Source organism: Syngnathus leptorhynchus, chromosome 17 (genome assembly GCF_054491065.1).
Source record: "Syngnathus leptorhynchus isolate UIUO chromosome 17, UIUO_Slep, whole genome shotgun sequence".
NCBI classification, from domain to species: Eukaryota; Metazoa; Chordata; class Actinopteri; order Syngnathiformes; family Syngnathidae; genus Syngnathus; species Syngnathus leptorhynchus.
Genome location: NC_141211.1, coordinates 3,374,887 through 3,391,116, shown reverse-complemented (window position 1 = coordinate 3,391,116; position 16,230 = coordinate 3,374,887). Strand labels below are relative to the sequence as shown.

The 16,230-nt window shown below is 49.1% G+C and overlaps 1 protein-coding gene across 10 annotated transcripts in view; it reads left to right on the top strand.

Annotated features, from left to right (window-relative positions):
• LOC147043078 (rho guanine nucleotide exchange factor TIAM1-like) overlaps positions 1 to 16,230 on the top strand; it is a 28,793-nt gene that overhangs the window by 10,112 nt on the left and 2,451 nt on the right. For 5 of the 10 annotated variants that reach the window (XM_085936161.1, XM_085936160.1, XM_085936159.1 and 2 more), the window contains 25 exons: positions 2,701 to 2,815; positions 2,918 to 3,474; positions 3,637 to 3,914; positions 4,617 to 4,889; positions 4,958 to 5,192; positions 5,664 to 5,836; positions 6,161 to 6,385; positions 6,618 to 6,803; positions 7,470 to 7,622; positions 7,710 to 7,784; positions 9,061 to 9,231; positions 9,314 to 9,418; positions 9,938 to 10,019; positions 10,112 to 10,198; positions 10,886 to 11,110; positions 11,489 to 11,595; positions 14,384 to 14,599; positions 14,672 to 14,740; positions 14,822 to 14,947; positions 15,024 to 15,132; positions 15,207 to 15,386; positions 15,472 to 15,687; positions 15,764 to 15,822; positions 15,920 to 16,016; positions 16,119 to 16,206. In XM_085936161.1, the coding sequence (XP_085792287.1) occupies positions 2,925 to 3,474; positions 3,637 to 3,914; positions 4,617 to 4,889; positions 4,958 to 5,192; positions 5,664 to 5,836; positions 6,161 to 6,385; positions 6,618 to 6,803; positions 7,470 to 7,622; positions 7,710 to 7,784; positions 9,061 to 9,231; positions 9,314 to 9,418; positions 9,938 to 10,019; positions 10,112 to 10,198; positions 10,886 to 11,110; positions 11,489 to 11,595; positions 14,384 to 14,599; positions 14,672 to 14,740; positions 14,822 to 14,947; positions 15,024 to 15,132; positions 15,207 to 15,386; positions 15,472 to 15,687; positions 15,764 to 15,822; positions 15,920 to 16,016; positions 16,119 to 16,206 (4,085 nt within the window). In that variant the 5' untranslated portion in view covers positions 2,701 to 2,815; positions 2,918 to 2,924. Of the gene's footprint in view, positions 1 to 2,414; positions 2,499 to 2,700; positions 2,834 to 2,917; positions 3,475 to 3,636; positions 3,915 to 4,616; positions 4,890 to 4,957; positions 5,193 to 5,663; positions 5,837 to 6,160; positions 6,386 to 6,617; positions 6,804 to 7,469; positions 7,623 to 7,709; positions 7,785 to 9,060; positions 9,232 to 9,313; positions 9,419 to 9,937; positions 10,020 to 10,111; positions 10,199 to 10,885; positions 11,111 to 11,488; positions 11,596 to 14,383; positions 14,600 to 14,671; positions 14,741 to 14,821; positions 14,948 to 15,023; positions 15,133 to 15,206; positions 15,387 to 15,471; positions 15,688 to 15,763; positions 15,823 to 15,919; positions 16,017 to 16,118; positions 16,207 to 16,230 lie in introns of those variants that run through there. The other 5 variants (XM_085936162.1, XM_085936166.1, XM_085936165.1 and 2 more) reach the window with 5 other exon arrangements.

The following is a 16,230-nucleotide window of genomic DNA, read 5'->3' as shown; positions in this document are numbered from 1 at the left end:
GACCTCAGTCAAGGCCTGAAGCTCCCACATACGGTTGGGTCGGCCCACGCTGTCGCGTTTGGCCGCAATTGTCCCGCTGAGGATTTTGCACGTCTTTAACACCACGTGACACGCCATGCACCGAAATGGCGTGCGGAAACGATGCCATCGGGATTTAGGACGGGCTGTCACTCACATTTCCCGTGAGATTGGCTTGGCTCGTCGACAGCAATTGGCAGCAATTGCGCATCTCAAACTCTGTGACGCTAATCCCGTTTCCCGCCTCGCGTTTTTGTACTTTTATGTAGAAACCAGAAGCTTTGTTGTGCCACTCAACGCCGAGCACCGATGAAGCTTTAAACGCTGTCTGATTAAAGCAACGGGGACGCCGTTTGTGTGTCAGGAATGGAGACTGCGAGGGACGGGGAGCCCGACGATTTGCGCTTGTGACGGCTCGTCAGATCCCGAAGGCATGAATAAGAAACTAATCTCCCGTCCGGGAAACCCAACCGCTGATGTCTCAGACAGAGCGAGTGTGGGCGTGAAGCCTCTTTGACGCACATGTCATGATGCTATGCTAATTGAGAACTAGCTAGCCTACAAGCATGTCCGATCTTGCATTCGAAGCTGTTTCCTCAGATCCCATTTTTCTTCTACTCAGGAATTCCTGCTCCCTTCCAGAGAAAGAGCGTCAACCTCAGCTACTTGCTTCAATGGGCAGGGATAGGTTGAGGAGTTAACTATGTGAGGAATGTCAAAGGTGCAGGAAAAGCCCCGAGGGCAGGTGAAGCCCAGGGACTACGTCAGTGGCTTTTATGACTTTGCCAGGAGCAAAGTGGCCCAAAGGTCCTCGCGGAGGTCAGGGAAAAATCAGTCTACCTGCCAGTCTTCTATTTCAAACCATTTCATTTCATGACAGCTTGTTAGTGCTGTTAGTTCAACTTCCAGGCAGGGCTAGGTGCAGCTAGCAAACAAACTAGCACGTTTGGCACCATCTTGAAAGTTAAAACCTTTAACTATGACTTACCAGCTAATTAGCATTTAGCTCTTCCTTCAAACAACCACTTAGGAGAACATCCAGCCCGACAAAGTCATTTCAAATTTTTCACAGATGGTACAAGTTGTTGTTGTTGTTCCAGGAGGCGACGGCACTGAGTCATGCACACCTCTTTGTGATGATGATTTATGGGCTGTGGGTGGAGTGCAAAGTGTCGGTATTCAAGAGTGATTCACATTGGGAACGCATCTTTAAAAAAAAAAAAGGCAGTCAAGAAGCATGCCCAAGATATGCAAATGCCCTGTCAAGAATAGTACAAATTAAACTCTGTTTCCTTTTGTTTTATAGATGAGGGAGACTTGGCTCGTTTGCGTTTTGCTACCTCCCGAAATGTTATTTTGAATTGACGTTACTGTAATTAGTTTGCATCCATAAATGCTGCAACCTGCAAAGTGTCGCTGCTAAAATATTCCAATGTTGAACCATCTGGCAAAGATAATCATGACAAAGAGAAGATCGAGCGAGTCCGCTGCCAGGCTGAAGCAAAACCACTTGTCTTCACTTCAAGCTCAGCACCAATAACCTCCCTCACCCCCTCACAAAGCATCCGCTTCTGCTTCCATTTCACACACCATTCTATTCATAGCTGCGTACCCCCAAACACACACACACACACACACACACACACACACACACACACACACACACACACACACACACACACACACACACACACACACCTCGCCGTAGGGCAAAGGAAAGTCAACAAAAAGAGAGTAAACACTGAGACGGAAAGCAAGACTGTTACTCTTGTGTACTCAGATGGCTTTCATACATACACAAAGTACACATGCTGAACAGGTATGGAAATAGAAAGGCCTCAAGAGGTCGTTTTTACACGTGGGATACGGCATATTTAGTTTCTTCACCAAGGAGTTTTTCTTTCATTTAAAAGTGATAGTTTTCATTCATTGAAATTTGCCTTCATTTAGTGAGAAATGTGCCACTCATTTGGCGGCAGTTTAACGTAAGCTGGTCAAAACGCCTCAGTAAGTAAAAATGAACTCTTGGCAGAGGATCAAGACAGTATGCCTTGAGGTACTGTTATATTGTCTGTCTACAAGTGTTGCGCCACCGTCTGTGTTCAAGCTATTCGACAGCTCCTTTCCATCGTTTGTTAGCATGAAGCTAAACAAACATTCGAAGACGTTTGCTTTGATAACTGCATGATTTGACTTCCTTCAAGCGTTCCTCTTTAATGTGACACCGCAAGGCTGTGTAACGTAATGCACGACAGAAGTGATGTCACGCTTCTCGGCGCTGCCTTTCAATGATTACGTATCATTTGCATCACATGACATCACAGTCGCTTTCATCCTTTCATTCTGCTCGCTGCGCTCGGTGGCGCATACGAGTGGATGTGTTTTCTGGCGAGGTTGCAAAGCGGCTGGCGTTGGCGTGTGCGCACATGCCCGAACGTTTTGTGGTGGGGCTGCGAGTTTCCAGGGTGTAGTTCAAAGAGGTGTGGTGTGACGTTAGGACTTGCTGTACCGCGTACATGCGTCTCACTTTTATCCCTTTTTTTTTTTTTTGGTCTTCCTCGTGTTTTAGGTCAACCCGACTACTCGAAAGAGGCTTTGGACATGACTTCAAAAAATAAATATAAAAAGTATTATGTAATATTTTGTTGATGCTTTTTTTTTTCTTTTTTTTTGGGCGTACAGGACATCGTGAGGTTTTCCCCGCCGTCTTAATCGCCTTGCGAGCGTGACGCGGAGAATGATGCGCTTGCAAGATGGCGAGGCTGAGATGCTGCTAAGTCCCGGACCTTGACATCAGGTTGGAACTCTTGCAAGTGTAAACTTATTTTGTTATCTCATATTTCTGAAAATAAGTCAAATATTTCTCAAAATGTTGATAAAAATGCCATGTAATCTGCAGTTGCACGATGGGGAATGTGGAGAGCCAAAACGGCGAGAACGCCTTCCACGGCGGGTCCGCCGGACATCTCTCCCGCAAGCACACGTCGTCACGCTCTTTCCGCCTGTCGTCGGCCTCCAAGCGGCCAGCTGCCCGCCGCCCTCGTCACTCGCTGTCGGCCAAGCAGCCCGAGCGCCACCGCAATTCGGAGGCGTCCACACGCTCCTCCAGCACACCCAGCATCCCGCGTTCGTTGGACGCTGGCCCGGACGACGACACCGACGCCGGCGGCCTGGCCCGCTTTGGCGTCAACCCGCACTGGACTCAGCGCGTGGCCATGACCTTAAGGCCCGAGGAGCACGACGCCTCTGCTTCGCCCGCGCCGGGTGACGACGCGTCCAGCTTCAAGAAGAAGCGCTCCAAGTCGGCCGACATGTGGAGGGAGGACAGTCTGGAGTTCTCGCTGTCGGACCTCAGCCAGGAACACATGACCAGCACGGAGGAAATGGTGGATGGAGGCGAGGAGGAGGAAGAAGAGGAAGAGGAGCAGTTCAGCCGACAGCCCAGAGGACCCAACGGTGCGGAATTTAGTTACATCACAGTTCTCAGCAGCAACACCTCTTGGGACACATTTAATTTATTTCATGCTGAATTCCAAGATGCACTGCAGCATCATACAATAAATGGAGAAATAAAATGAGATGCCATATTTTGAATGTATGCACCGATGCGTGTGACAGGTGTAGCCGAGCGCGCCTCATCGCTGGACCACCTGTGCGGCCACCACGGCGCGAGGCTCAGGGGCCAAAGGGCACGCCGCAGAGAGGGCGAGCAGGACGACGACGCCGAGACGGGGCCGATGTCTCCGAGCGAGGAGGACGGCGGCGGCGCGTACGTGGCTTTCACGCTCCCCTGCCGACGCTCGCACTGCCTCTCGGAGGGGCCGTCGGGGCTCGGTACGGCGCCGATGCCGCCTCAGCGGCCCGTTTTTCAGGGACGCCGTGCGCAAACCACGCAGGTAAAACAATCTTTTTATTCATTTAAGGTTTTACTTATATAATGCTTCAACTAGTTTTGCTTTAATTATGTGTACGTTGTCCCTCCAGGGTTGTACACATTCCAAACCGACACACTTGTTTAATTTTTCATTGACTTGGTCCATGGGCAAAAGCTGATTGACTTAAAAAGAAGTCACCAGGAGATTTGTGAAAGCAACAACTGTCACTTTGTGTCGTCGTCACATTAGTAGCAAAGTCCACAACAAGAGAAGCTTCGTTCCCAAAAAACCCAAGCTGCACCCTAAGTGCTCATCACCAATTCACTCAGACATGCCCGTGTGTGTGTGTGTGTGTGTCGGGTCGGGGGGGAGAGTACAGCAGCTATAAATAGACGACAAGGCGGCAAAACATGGAGGAAACAGAACAGAGTCTCAGTTTCTTAAGACGACCTCTGAGGAGAGGACACTGAACCTCTCGTGGAAAACTTTCCAGCGGAAACACAGGCGCACACTCTTAAGTGTTAACACACACACATTCTATATATGTAACATAAATGGCCACATTGTGTGTGTACCAACAAGCTGCTCCTGTATGCTGAGTGATGTACCACCATTGCTTTATTGTGAAATTGGCATACCGCCTCATTCCCCGCTCATACCCTCGAAAAAAAGGCTTTATCGGTTTAGCTTAGCTAATTATGAATTGCATCCTCCTTTTGACAGGACATCTCATCCGCACTGGGCGAGGGTAGCGAGTACGGCGATAGCGGCATTGACGGCGTGACGGCCGAGACGGAGGCGGCGGCGGACGGCGAGCCGTTATCCCGGCGCTGCAAAGCCATGTCGGCGTCCTTCTCCGTGTACTCGGCCGTCGAGAGTGCCCTCTTCCACAACGGCAGCGACAGCGGAAGCAGCAGCGCCGGCGCGGCGGAGGCGCGGGGTAGCAGCGGAGGCGTCTACGAGAACTTTCGCAAGGAGCTGGACAATCAAGTCTGGGTCAGTTTGGTTTCTGCTTTGATTAACTATCAATTGATTCATGATTAAATATTTACTCATTTCTCCAGGCACACCGAGGCCAGGACCGCTTAGAGGTGTGCTCAGCAGTCAGCGACGAGCAGAGCAGCGGCACGCTCAGCAGCGCTTACCCGTCGGAGTCGGCGGTGGCGTCGGCCTGCGCCCACAGCACGGTACGAAAGGCGGGCGCGTTGGCTGTCAAGAACTTCCTGGTCCACAAGAAGAGCAAGAAGGTTGAGCCGGCCACCAGACGCAAGTGGAAACACTACTGGGTTTCGCTCAAAGGTACTCAAACGCAGCCCGCGTGACCTTGAGCGGGGTTGTCTGCTGCGCCTCTTCTGTGTTTTCCATTTTCTGTCCTCCGCCTCGTTTAATTTCACGCCGGCGTCCTTGTCTAATCCGTTTCATCCTCGTGAAATGCAACAACTGCCTTGCCTCATCTCCACGCAGATGAATAAATCACTTCTTGTGGCGTGTGCAGAACGCGCTGACACTGTATTTGCCCTTGCAACATTTTTGGGGCTACAGTTAACTCTATTTTGGTGGAGCGCTCAATTTATATTGGGTGTAATTCCCCTTGCAACCACTAGGAAGACTATATAGCCTGAGACTAAAGTTGCATGAAAACAAAGCCTATTTTTGTTGTCATCTTTGATTGATGATTATTTTTGGATCATAAATGTGTTAGATTGGGAAAAAATATCATCAATGTACAGTGACTGACGGGTTGTTGTTGTTTTTTTGCATTCTCTGCAGGCTGCACGCTGTTCCTGTACGAGTCGGACGGTCGCTCGGGCATCGACCACACCAGCGTTCCCAAACACGCGCTCTGGGCCGAGAACGCCATCGTGCAGGCGGTTCCGGAACACCCCAAGAAAGATTTTGTCTTCTGCCTCAGCAACTCGGCCGGAGACGCTTTCCTCTTCCAGGTACGTGGCCTTTCTTGTGTAAATATGTGCAGCACGTTCATACGGGCGGGCTGACGTGCTTAAAGGGCGAGCTGTCGCTGAGCATTGTGAGCTGTGACAATTTACCATTTGTATGCCGACGCCTGTCACACTCACCAAACGGAGGACAAAGACTCCCTGAAGGAATCTTATTAAGCTGGCCGACCGCCGCCGCTATCACACGGTCTCACCTGAACCTCATTTGCATGCCACCTGACTTTAACAACAGATGTACTTCAATAACTCATCCATTGTGTCCACCGGTTTCTATTGCCACGTCACGCCGTACATTTTGTCTCCCTTCAGACGTCAGGTCAGACTGAGCTGGAGAACTGGATCACGGCGATCCACTCGGCGTGCGCCGCCGCCCTGGCCCGGCAGCACCACCGCGACGACACGGTGCGCCTGCTGCGCGCCGAAATCCGCAAGCTGGAGCAGAAGATCGACATGGACGAGAAGATGAAGAAGATGGGCGACATGCAGCTGTCCACCGTCACCGACGCCAAGAAGAGGAAGACCATCTTGGAGCAGGTAGGCCCAAATGGCATATTTGGTCACTTTTGTAAAAACAGCAAAGTTGGCAGAATGTCCGTTTAGCAAAGCGAATTTCTTTGCTGTGTTATCATCGTTTTGTGTGTTTCACCTCCCACGGCCCACCTTGCCTTGGACATCTTCATCGTCATCACTCCCACATCTCACTTGTGGAGCCAGGCGCCATGTTCTGTTCTTGCCGTTCAAGCGACCGTGGCCTTTTGTGCTTCAGATCTTCCTGTGGGAGCAGAATCTGGAGCGTTTCCACATGGACCTATTCCGCTGCCGCTGCTACCTGGCCAGCCTGCAGGGAGGCGAGCCCCCCAACCCCAAGCGCCTGCTGGGATTTGCCTCGCGCCCCACCAAGCTGGCCATGGGACGCCTTGGGATCTTCTCCGTGTCCTCCTTCCACGCGCTGGTACCACTCGCACACGTGATAACGACACCAGGTTGCGGCGCGATCCCATAATGGCTCAGTGAAGCAGCATGCGGCTCACTAAGTCAATGCTGCGGGTTTTACGGGAAAGGGGAGAATCTTATCCAGGAAACAGAACGCACACACACACACACACACACACACACACACACACACACACGACAGTTTGATGGTGTTGATTGGCAGATCAATATGAAGCGTCCCCGAGGCGCTTTCCCACCAAACAGGCTTAAGTCTCTGTCTCTAACCTCCATCTTCCTCCCTCCCTCCATCCTTTTCCCTTCCTTTCCTTTGTCTCCATATCCCCCCTAACTTGCCCCCCCCCCCTGCTGTCTCACACTGTCAGACATCAACACGCAATTGATTTTTTTCCCCCCCTCACCGTCCGTTTTATTTGCAGACATAATTGTGAAGCTTTCAAATCTTTGCCTACGCTCAGTGCTGTATATTAATGTTGCTGCAACGCTCATCTTTTATTTTAGCATTTCTGTAAATAACCATGCATTATATTTGAATATAGGCGATTTTATTTGTTTGATATATTTGATATCGTTTTGATCCTTCTAGCTTGTTTTCTGTGGAAAAATAAATAAAGTAGTGTAAAAAGTCCAATTTGAATTTATGAAATGTACTTTTGCGTTCTTTCAGGTATCCGCACGCACGGAGTTGAGCGTGAAGCGGCGCGGGCAAGCCACACCTTCTCGCACCTTCAGCAAACGGCGAAGTCGCTTCTCGTCGCTCTGGGGGATCGACACCGCCTCCCGCAGGAAGTCCAAGGTGCCGCACCCCACCGTCACCCAGGTGGACTGTTACAAACCTGCGCAAATCTACCCTGTAGAGCGCGTCGTACTCGTCAATGCGCTCATCGGACTTTTTAAATCTTAACAGGTGTTTGTTGACGGCGTCGAGCCGGCCAAAGCCCCCACTGAACCGACGTATGAAGACTCGGCCAGCGACAAATCCGTAAGAGCCGAGTTAATTTTGTTGTATTTACATGTGGTTTAATATCACTGCAGCTTTTAATTTGGTATGTTTGCCACTTCCTGTACCTACTGGAGCATTTGATGAGTCTGCGCATGTTTAACGGCTTACAAGCTTCCCCACTGGCCTGAGGCTAAAAGCAGCAGCATGCTGCCATTTTCCAATTCCTTTCAGTCAGATCCCTTTTGTGTTTTTTTTTTTTCTTTTCTTTTTGTTATGGCTTATTATGGGGAACTACGGCTGAACCTTTCCACATCCGAGAGCATTCCTCCGAGGTTCCGTCTTTCACTTGACGCTATCTGCCAGATTAAGTCTCTCGCTAACCGCTCGGCGTCTGATCCGCACGTAATGCAATTATTCCTATTCCCAACCATCTTTTCAGCCTGTCAAACAGCGCATCCTCATCCCTCTTTGGCACCTTCTCGTCTTCTCTTTTCCTTCGCTCGGGGCGAGCTAAAGTTAACGGGTCCCGAAGGTGATCAACCGGCTGTCTGCCTGAGGGACATTTTGATCTTTACCTTATCTAAATGGTTGCTTCAAACCTAAACGGATGACGTCCTGTGTATTTTAGGGCATGGTTGGTTGAAACTTTTTTTACAGGGCGACTCATGATAGAAAGTGAAATTTCATGTTGCAGATTAAATTGGCTTTAGGGGATAAATTGTTAAGACGATGTGTAGCCATCTTGTTTGTTTTACAACAATTCTGCCCAATTTGCCAAAAACTAAATCTGAAGTTCTTTCTTCACCCAACTGTCTACTATATGTGGATCAAATTTAGCAACTGTAATATTTGAAAGAAATTATGCAATCGGGCAAAATTCCTATTTGAAGGACCCCTGCAAATACACCAAAATGATCCTAAAATGGCCTCCTCAACACAAAATGGCAGCCTTTTCAGACCTATTAAGCCGTAGGACTGTAAAACGGATTCTAGAGCCAGTCACATTCACATCTGTGGAAGCTGTCACCTGATATGATCGGAAAGATCACCATGTGTGAGGTCCTGTTGATGCGGCTCGGGCTGCCAGATTGGCATGCACGCACACACACACATGGGCTCAAAGCCACATGGGAGCTCAAGGGGATCACAAATGAGATTTTGTAATTAGACCTCCAGATGCTTGAGGGTACCAGCATCTTCCATTGGGCTCTTTAATTTGAATAGTTATGTATTAGCTCTGAAAATAATTGTATATACTGTCAAGTGTCTCCAGCAAACATGACTTGTTAATTCGCACGCCCGTCTATTTCTTCAGAAGGAGAGGGAGAGCTCGGTGAAAAGTCTTCCCCAGCTGTCCCTGGACAATGACGTGTGGCTCCCTGAGAACCTGGCCCCCTCCTGGGTGTGCCTACCCGGCGACCAGCCCATCCTGGCCGTGGTGCAGCCCGGCGACACGACGTTGGAGGTCCTCAGCGCCATCTGCAAGGTGACCATGGGAATTTTAACTCCATTTTGGAGATGCATGTGAGTTACTTCAGAAGTGTTTTAGTACTGTTGTCATCCTGCAGAAACACAAATTAGACCCTTCCGGTCATTACCTGCGCTTGAAGGTGGCCGTGGATGACCGCACGCTCCTCTACGTGCCCAAACACGACGAGGACGTTTACGATGTGGTGAGACGTTGAAATGACTTTTTTGAGAAATTTTATTTCATTCGAGTTCGTCGGATGTCATCACGTCATTTTATTGACTTTTATTTCACTTCCTCGATTCAGCATTTGTCGTCAGTGTAAACGTAACATGTTAAAGTCCCATTTAACACGTTTAGACGCTTAGATTTTTGTTAAGTGGATCAACGACGTCTCTCTCTCTCTCTCTCTCATTAAAATTCATGTGTACCGTATGTGGTAAATTATGCAAATGAGCTTGTTGCGCTTGTTATCTCAAATGAACATTACGGGCCTCAGCATTATTCAGTGGTGTTGTTGAAGGCCTATTTTCACCTTCGCCTGATGTGTTCTTCATCCTCTTTGATCAACATTCACGCTTATCACTTTCTCATTTCACATCTTGACACACGCACCCTGACCCTATGACCTTGATTCACAAATGCTTCGTCAAGGCTGTTGAATAAAACATGAGCCTGTTTCCAAGCGTGATGATTTCTTGTGTTTTTTTGTTTTTTTTTCAAGCTGTACCAGGAGATCGAGATCTGCACCAAAATCACCCGGCTGATCCAATTCGACCGAGCCGAGTCGTGCACGATGGGCTACGGTAGGTCAACTTCGCCTCAAACAACGGAATTTGGTTTTGACATTAGAGTTCCAAATTAGAATCTCAAGTTTATTTTTTTCCCCTGTCTTCAGGTTTCTCAGTGTCTGTTCTGGATGAGGAAGGCACCCAGCGGCTTCACATCACTGACGTCAAAGCTGGCGGACTCGCCTCTGCCAAAGGTACAGTGACAGCTAGCCTAGCACGATGCTAAGCTTCACAGCTTGCTGAGTCACACACACACACACACACACACACACACACACACACACACACACACGCGCACAATGTTAGTGGGTCAGCCAGCATGTTCCATTGATCCACTGAGGAGAATGTGTGGAGACTGAAAGAGATCACGCAAGAAAACCAGGCCAACTCTGCGGGCTTTCCGCCAACCCCGTCTCTCCTAATGTAGTCACAGACTCGCACACGCGCACACACAAAGCGGCCGCACAGTGGGGCCCGGGGGCTTTATTTCTTTCAGTCCGATAAAGACTCCACTATACAGCTGACATTTCCCATTGCGGACAAGTAGGTCACGACTTGAGGCTAAATGTGTCATTTGTGTACATATAGAAAGCCGATGTGTGTGTTTGTGTTTGTTCCGTGCACAAAGGTGAGCTGTCTTGTCTTAATTGGCCGCGGTGAGCGGGTGGCGAGAGGATATGTTTGTGTTTCGTCTGGGCTGACTGAAAGTAGGGATTTTAGCCAAGTTCAGGGTTTTCATCTAGGGTCAAGATTTAGAAGTAGGGTTTCAAGGTATGGTATCGATTTATGATTTCTTTTCAATGGTCAAGGTTTCAATGACGTTTTAAGTCCATGAGTTTCATTTTGCGGAGGAATTAATGTCGACTCTGTCTTCCCTGAAGGTGTACGAGCCGGTGACGAGATCCTGCTGTTGAACGGCAAGCCGGCCGCCGCCCTTCAGATGGACGATATGCGAGCGGGGTTTGCATGCCAGACCCTGACGCTGAGCCTGGGCGCCCTTCCTCACCTGGACCCCACCACCCTGTACTCGCCGCCGCCTCCCAGACGCTGCGATGCCGACCCCGCCGCCGCTGGCACCACCACTGACATCTTCTCACAGAGCCAAGGTCAGGAAGTCCCTCAAAAGGCTTTGAAAATGCATCTTGACAAGTTGAACTTTTCTGACCTTGTGAATGTGCCTTCCAGATGGTCTCTTGAAAGCGACGTGGTAGCTACTGCTAATTTAATACCTGTCCTCTTCATTCATGTGCAAGGGCAATGATTTTTTGTCTTTTTTTTGTTTTGTTTTTAATAATTAACATACCGCAAGCTAATACATATTCATGAGATGCTGTCACATGTCAGGACAGACAGAAGTAAACACGCCAGCTGGAAGGTTATTTACTCATAATGGCAAAGATGTATCCAATTGGACGAAAGGAGGAAATATATTTATTAATACCACAAGCACACTGATGTGAACATTTTTATGCGTGCATCCACAGAGGACATCCTGGACGACGTGTCGGGTCTGACCGTGGATGACAGTTTGGACGAGGGGGTGCCGCAGAGTCCTGGAGATCCTCCTGAAGAGAAGATCTATGCGCACAAGGTAGGAATGATCTTTATAGCTCCTTTCAAGCAGATTATGTTAGCTTGCCATGCAGCGGCAACAACGAGGCGCTCGAAAGTGGGCTGTCAAGTGAGGCTTTTCAAGCCCCCCCAAGCCAGGTGTGAGACAAGCGTATGATTTATTAATCAAGAGCCCGTCGCCTCTCATCAGCGCGTCGGCATTGTGATGATTTTCGCTAGCAGAATAGCGGCGGACCTCTTTTGCCCGGATACGCTTGCCACCTCAGTTCTCTTTGTCACCATGGTGACAGCTGTTACTTTAGGGGATGTGAAACAAATGTTGTGCTATGGTTGCGTTAACCTTATGTAAACGCTGTGTTTCAATGAGATTTCTAGATTTGAAAATTCTTCCCTTCAGCTGCTCATTAGCATAAAGGATTTAGGAATTTGGATGCTGTCTGTCAACAAACACAAAATCCTGGCAGGTTCTTCTTTTTTCCATGGCACATTTTTCCTCTCCCTTCCCTGCTTTTGTCTCACCTCATCTCACCCGGCGGCAAAGGCGAGACCGTTTTTAATTATCCCCCGACTGTTGTTGCTTCATTGTGTCATTTAGCACAGACAAACGAGTGTCTGGTGCGAAGACGAGCTTCATTATTTGAGACAAAAGCCGCCGACAAATGTGATAACTAGAGGGAGAAAGGAAGGGCGGGGCTGCTGGGGTGCGAGGGAGGGGGGTAATCACTTGGGATAACAGCAATCATAGAGATGATGATAGTGCTGATTGTCGTCGTTCTCAGAGGAGAAAGTCAGTCCGCCTGTCATTTCTACACTTTTTTTTCTTTTATAACCTGGAGGGATTTGAAATTAAAAATGTGATTTGTTCAAAATGACAGACATTGCTGGCTAATTTATCATCTTTACTGCGTTCTCAAAAATCATGGTATTTTTTCTCCCCAATGTGCAAGCATGCCAGTTGCTTGTATTGTCATAGTCTGTCCGCTAGAGGGAGTCCTCATAAATTAATTTTGCAGCACAATGACTCCCATTTGAAGTGCCCTCATTCCCAAAGGAACGACTAAAAATGCCTTTCTTTCTTTACATTTATTTTACCATGCCACACTCAAAATCAACAAAACCAGTTATTTTTAAAGACATTTCAAAATGCAGATTTTTAGCTATTTGTAATAGATTTGAATTGATAAAGAAATCAGCAATTCAATTACATTGTGATCAAAATGGCTTTTGAAAAAAAATCCTTGTCAAGTGAGCACTTGATCTGAATAAACGATTATTTTCATTTAGTACACGTCAAGCCAAGAACTGGCATATGTGATGCCTAACTAATCCATGTTGATCCCACTTTTTGCTGGCGGGCGTGGTGATGGCGACAGGTTGGCGCTTGCTTCCCAGCTCCTCCCACCACGCTGTACTGCTGCCACACACACATACACACACACGCCCTCGCTTCATAGCCGCAGGCTGTTTCAAAGATGCGTGGAACCTGCTCCGGGAATAAGGTAACGCGTTCGTCGAGACTCGTCATTGTTTGACACCACACATGACTTAATTTGCAGCGTTTTCAAACAAGCGGTCCTACGACCCGTTATGCTAATGAGCTGTCACAGATACCCTCACACACTCGTGTGCATCACTCAATTGGAATTAAGGCTTTCTGATTATGTAACCGTGTGTGTGTGTGTGTGTGTGTGTGTGTTTGAAGTGCACTACCAGGTGTGGTCTGTGCAGTTTGTGTAGACTTTGGAATGAAAGACAAAGTCAAACCTCCAACAAGGAAGCTTTCATTGCAGTTTGGTAGTTTTCAACTCGGGTTGTGCAAAAAAGACTCGACGGACTTGCGCAAAGGCTTCTGGAGAAGTAGCGTGACCGGTTAAGAGACAAAAGACGGGGATTTTTCTTTTCATGCGTTGATTTTTAACGGGACGCTTTAGTGCTGATCCAATCACTCTTTGATCTGGTTTGTTGTTGCTGTCAGTGGTGCTTACATAAGCAAGTAAGCGAACGTGCTTCCTTCCTCTCCCTCCTCCCTTCTGTCTCCTCCTCTTGTTTCTCTACTCACGGAGACGCCTCTGCTTGTTCTCAACTTGCTTGCTACACCTCGCAGCGGGACGGGCAGCTTTTCTTAGCTTTTGGGACGTCGGAGGGGGGGGTTTTGTCGGTTCCCACCTGGACGGGTGGTTGAGCCGTGCTCCGAGCGCCGGCATGTCCGTCTTCAGGAGGTCCAAAAGGAGGACCAGGGTGAGCTCCAAGTGGGCGTCCAAGTTGCTCTGTGATGTTTTACACCTGGTGAGCTGCACTGACAAATTGTGCTGATTTTGATGAGGATGTCTTTATGTTAGCCGGGCGTGTGTTAGCATGTCGCTCAAGGGGAGCAACAGTTAACGACTTGATTCCACTCTACTCCACTCAGTTTTGTATCCTTGTCCATTAGCTTGACTGTTTGTTGTATTTTAGTCGAGGAACAGCACTGGATTCATGGAAGATGTTTATCTGTGTGCGCGCGTGCATCCAGATGCGGCAGTGCTGCCAAACGGGTTTGAACGCTACCACGGAAAATAGGATTTGTCATTAGCGTGGCACGTAGCGAGCGACGAGGCGTGCAATGCGCTTCGACGGGTCTGTTCTCGCCTCCGCAGCCTGGCTGTCACTCGCAGTTGTAGCCTACATTTGAAGCGCTGTGCAATTTGGAGAAAAGGTCAAAGTCGACGCTCTGCTTTTCGACCTTGTTTGTCATACGCTTTCATTTCAAGCGCCGTAAATGGTTTCATACATGTTAAACATCATACACATTGCGCTTCTTCTCTTAGAACGCAGAGCAGACGTCGTCCTTCAACCACCGCAGCCACCACGACGCTCCCGAGCGCCCGATGTCGTCTTCCTCGTCCTCTTCGTCCTCCTCGTCCCTCTCCCCCAGCCCGGTGTCGGCCCTGCCGCCGTCCTGCGCTCAGCGTCAGCTCTCGCACGCCGACAAGCTGCGCAAAGTCATCAGCGAGTTGGTGGACACGGAGAAGACTTACGTTAAAGTGTGTTCTGCCGACTCATCCCCCGTGTGTCCTCGTTGCAACGTCTGAGCTTATTCCTCCTCGTCCGTGCAGGACCTGCGATGTCTCATCGAGTGCTACTTGACGCCGCTGCAGAAGGAGAGCTTCCTCACGCAGGACGAGGTAAGATCGTCTCCGCCTGAACCACCACCAAACCGACAGACTATTTTTCTTCTTCTTATTTTTTTTTTTTATCCATCCTAGCTGGACATTTTGTTTGGCAACCTGGGAGAGATGGTGGACTTCCAGGTGGAGTTTTTGAGGACGCTGGAGGACGGAATCCGACTGGTGCCCAATCTGGACCAACTGGAGAGAGTGGAACAGTTCAAGGTGGCGATTAAAAAGGATGCGTCATAGGAGTTATGCTTTTATTTCGACTTCACTGATACACTGCTTGTTTCCGCAGAAAGTGCTCTTCTCCCTGGGTGGCTCGTTTTTGTACTACGCCGACCGCTTCAAGATCTACAGCGCCTTCTGCGCCAGCCACACCAAGGTGCCCAAGGTGTTGGCCAAAGGTAAGCGAGCGCGCCTTCTCCAGCCTTCACTTTTGAACGTCAACATGAAAAAGACGTCGTGGCGTGTCGTCCAGCCAAAACAGACCCGGACTTTAAGGCGTTCCTGTCGGAGCGGAACCCCAAGCAGCAGCACTCGTCCACGCTGGAGTCGTATCTCATCAAGCCCATCCAGAGGGTCCTCAAGTACCCACTGCTCCTCCGCGAGCTCTTTTCCCTCACCGACCCCGACAGCGATGAGCACTACCACCTGGACAGTGAGATTTGTCACACACTTGCTTGGTCGAGGCTTCACTTGAGGTTTGGACCTCACGACATGACGTGCTGTGTTATTTTTTCCAGTGGCCATGAAGGCGATGAACAAGGTAGCGAGTCACATCAACGAGATGCAGAAGCTGCACGAGGAGTTTGGCGCCGTGTTCGATCAGCTCATCAGCGAGCAGAAGGAGGTTAGCGACCTATCCATGGGGGATCTACTGATGCACTCCAGCGTGGTGTGGATCAACCCTCCGCCGTCTTTGGGAAAGAGCAAGAAGGACCCAGAATTGGCCGCCTTTGGTAAGTGTCGACAAAATCATCATGTCATTTATACCGACATGACATTTTTCAAACATCGGTTATTTCTGTATCTTAGTCTTCAAAACCGCTGTGGTGTTTGTATACAAAGACTCATCCAAGCACAGGAAGAAAATGGTGAGGAGCTTTGTTCAATTTCAAATAAAAGATAACGTGAACCCCTGTGCCCCCTGTTGCCTAATGAACGCACTACACTGCAATTCCTCCTCCTCAGGGCTCCGCCCACCGAGGGTCCATAAACGATGAGCGCGATCCGTTCCGCTTCCGCCACATGATTGCCACCCACTCGCTGCAAGTCCGCGCTCTCGCAAGTACGTCAACGCTATTCTGCAACATCCCCATTCCATGAACAATTGCAATTAACTGATGATTTTTTTTAGGATTGTATGTGACACGTGTTCTTTGTCTTCTAGACTCTGAAGGCACGGCCGTGTGCGAAATAGTTCACACCAGGTCGGAATCCGAGGGGCGACCCGAGAGAACATTCCAGTTGTGCTGCAGGTTTGCATTTATTTTACTATGTGG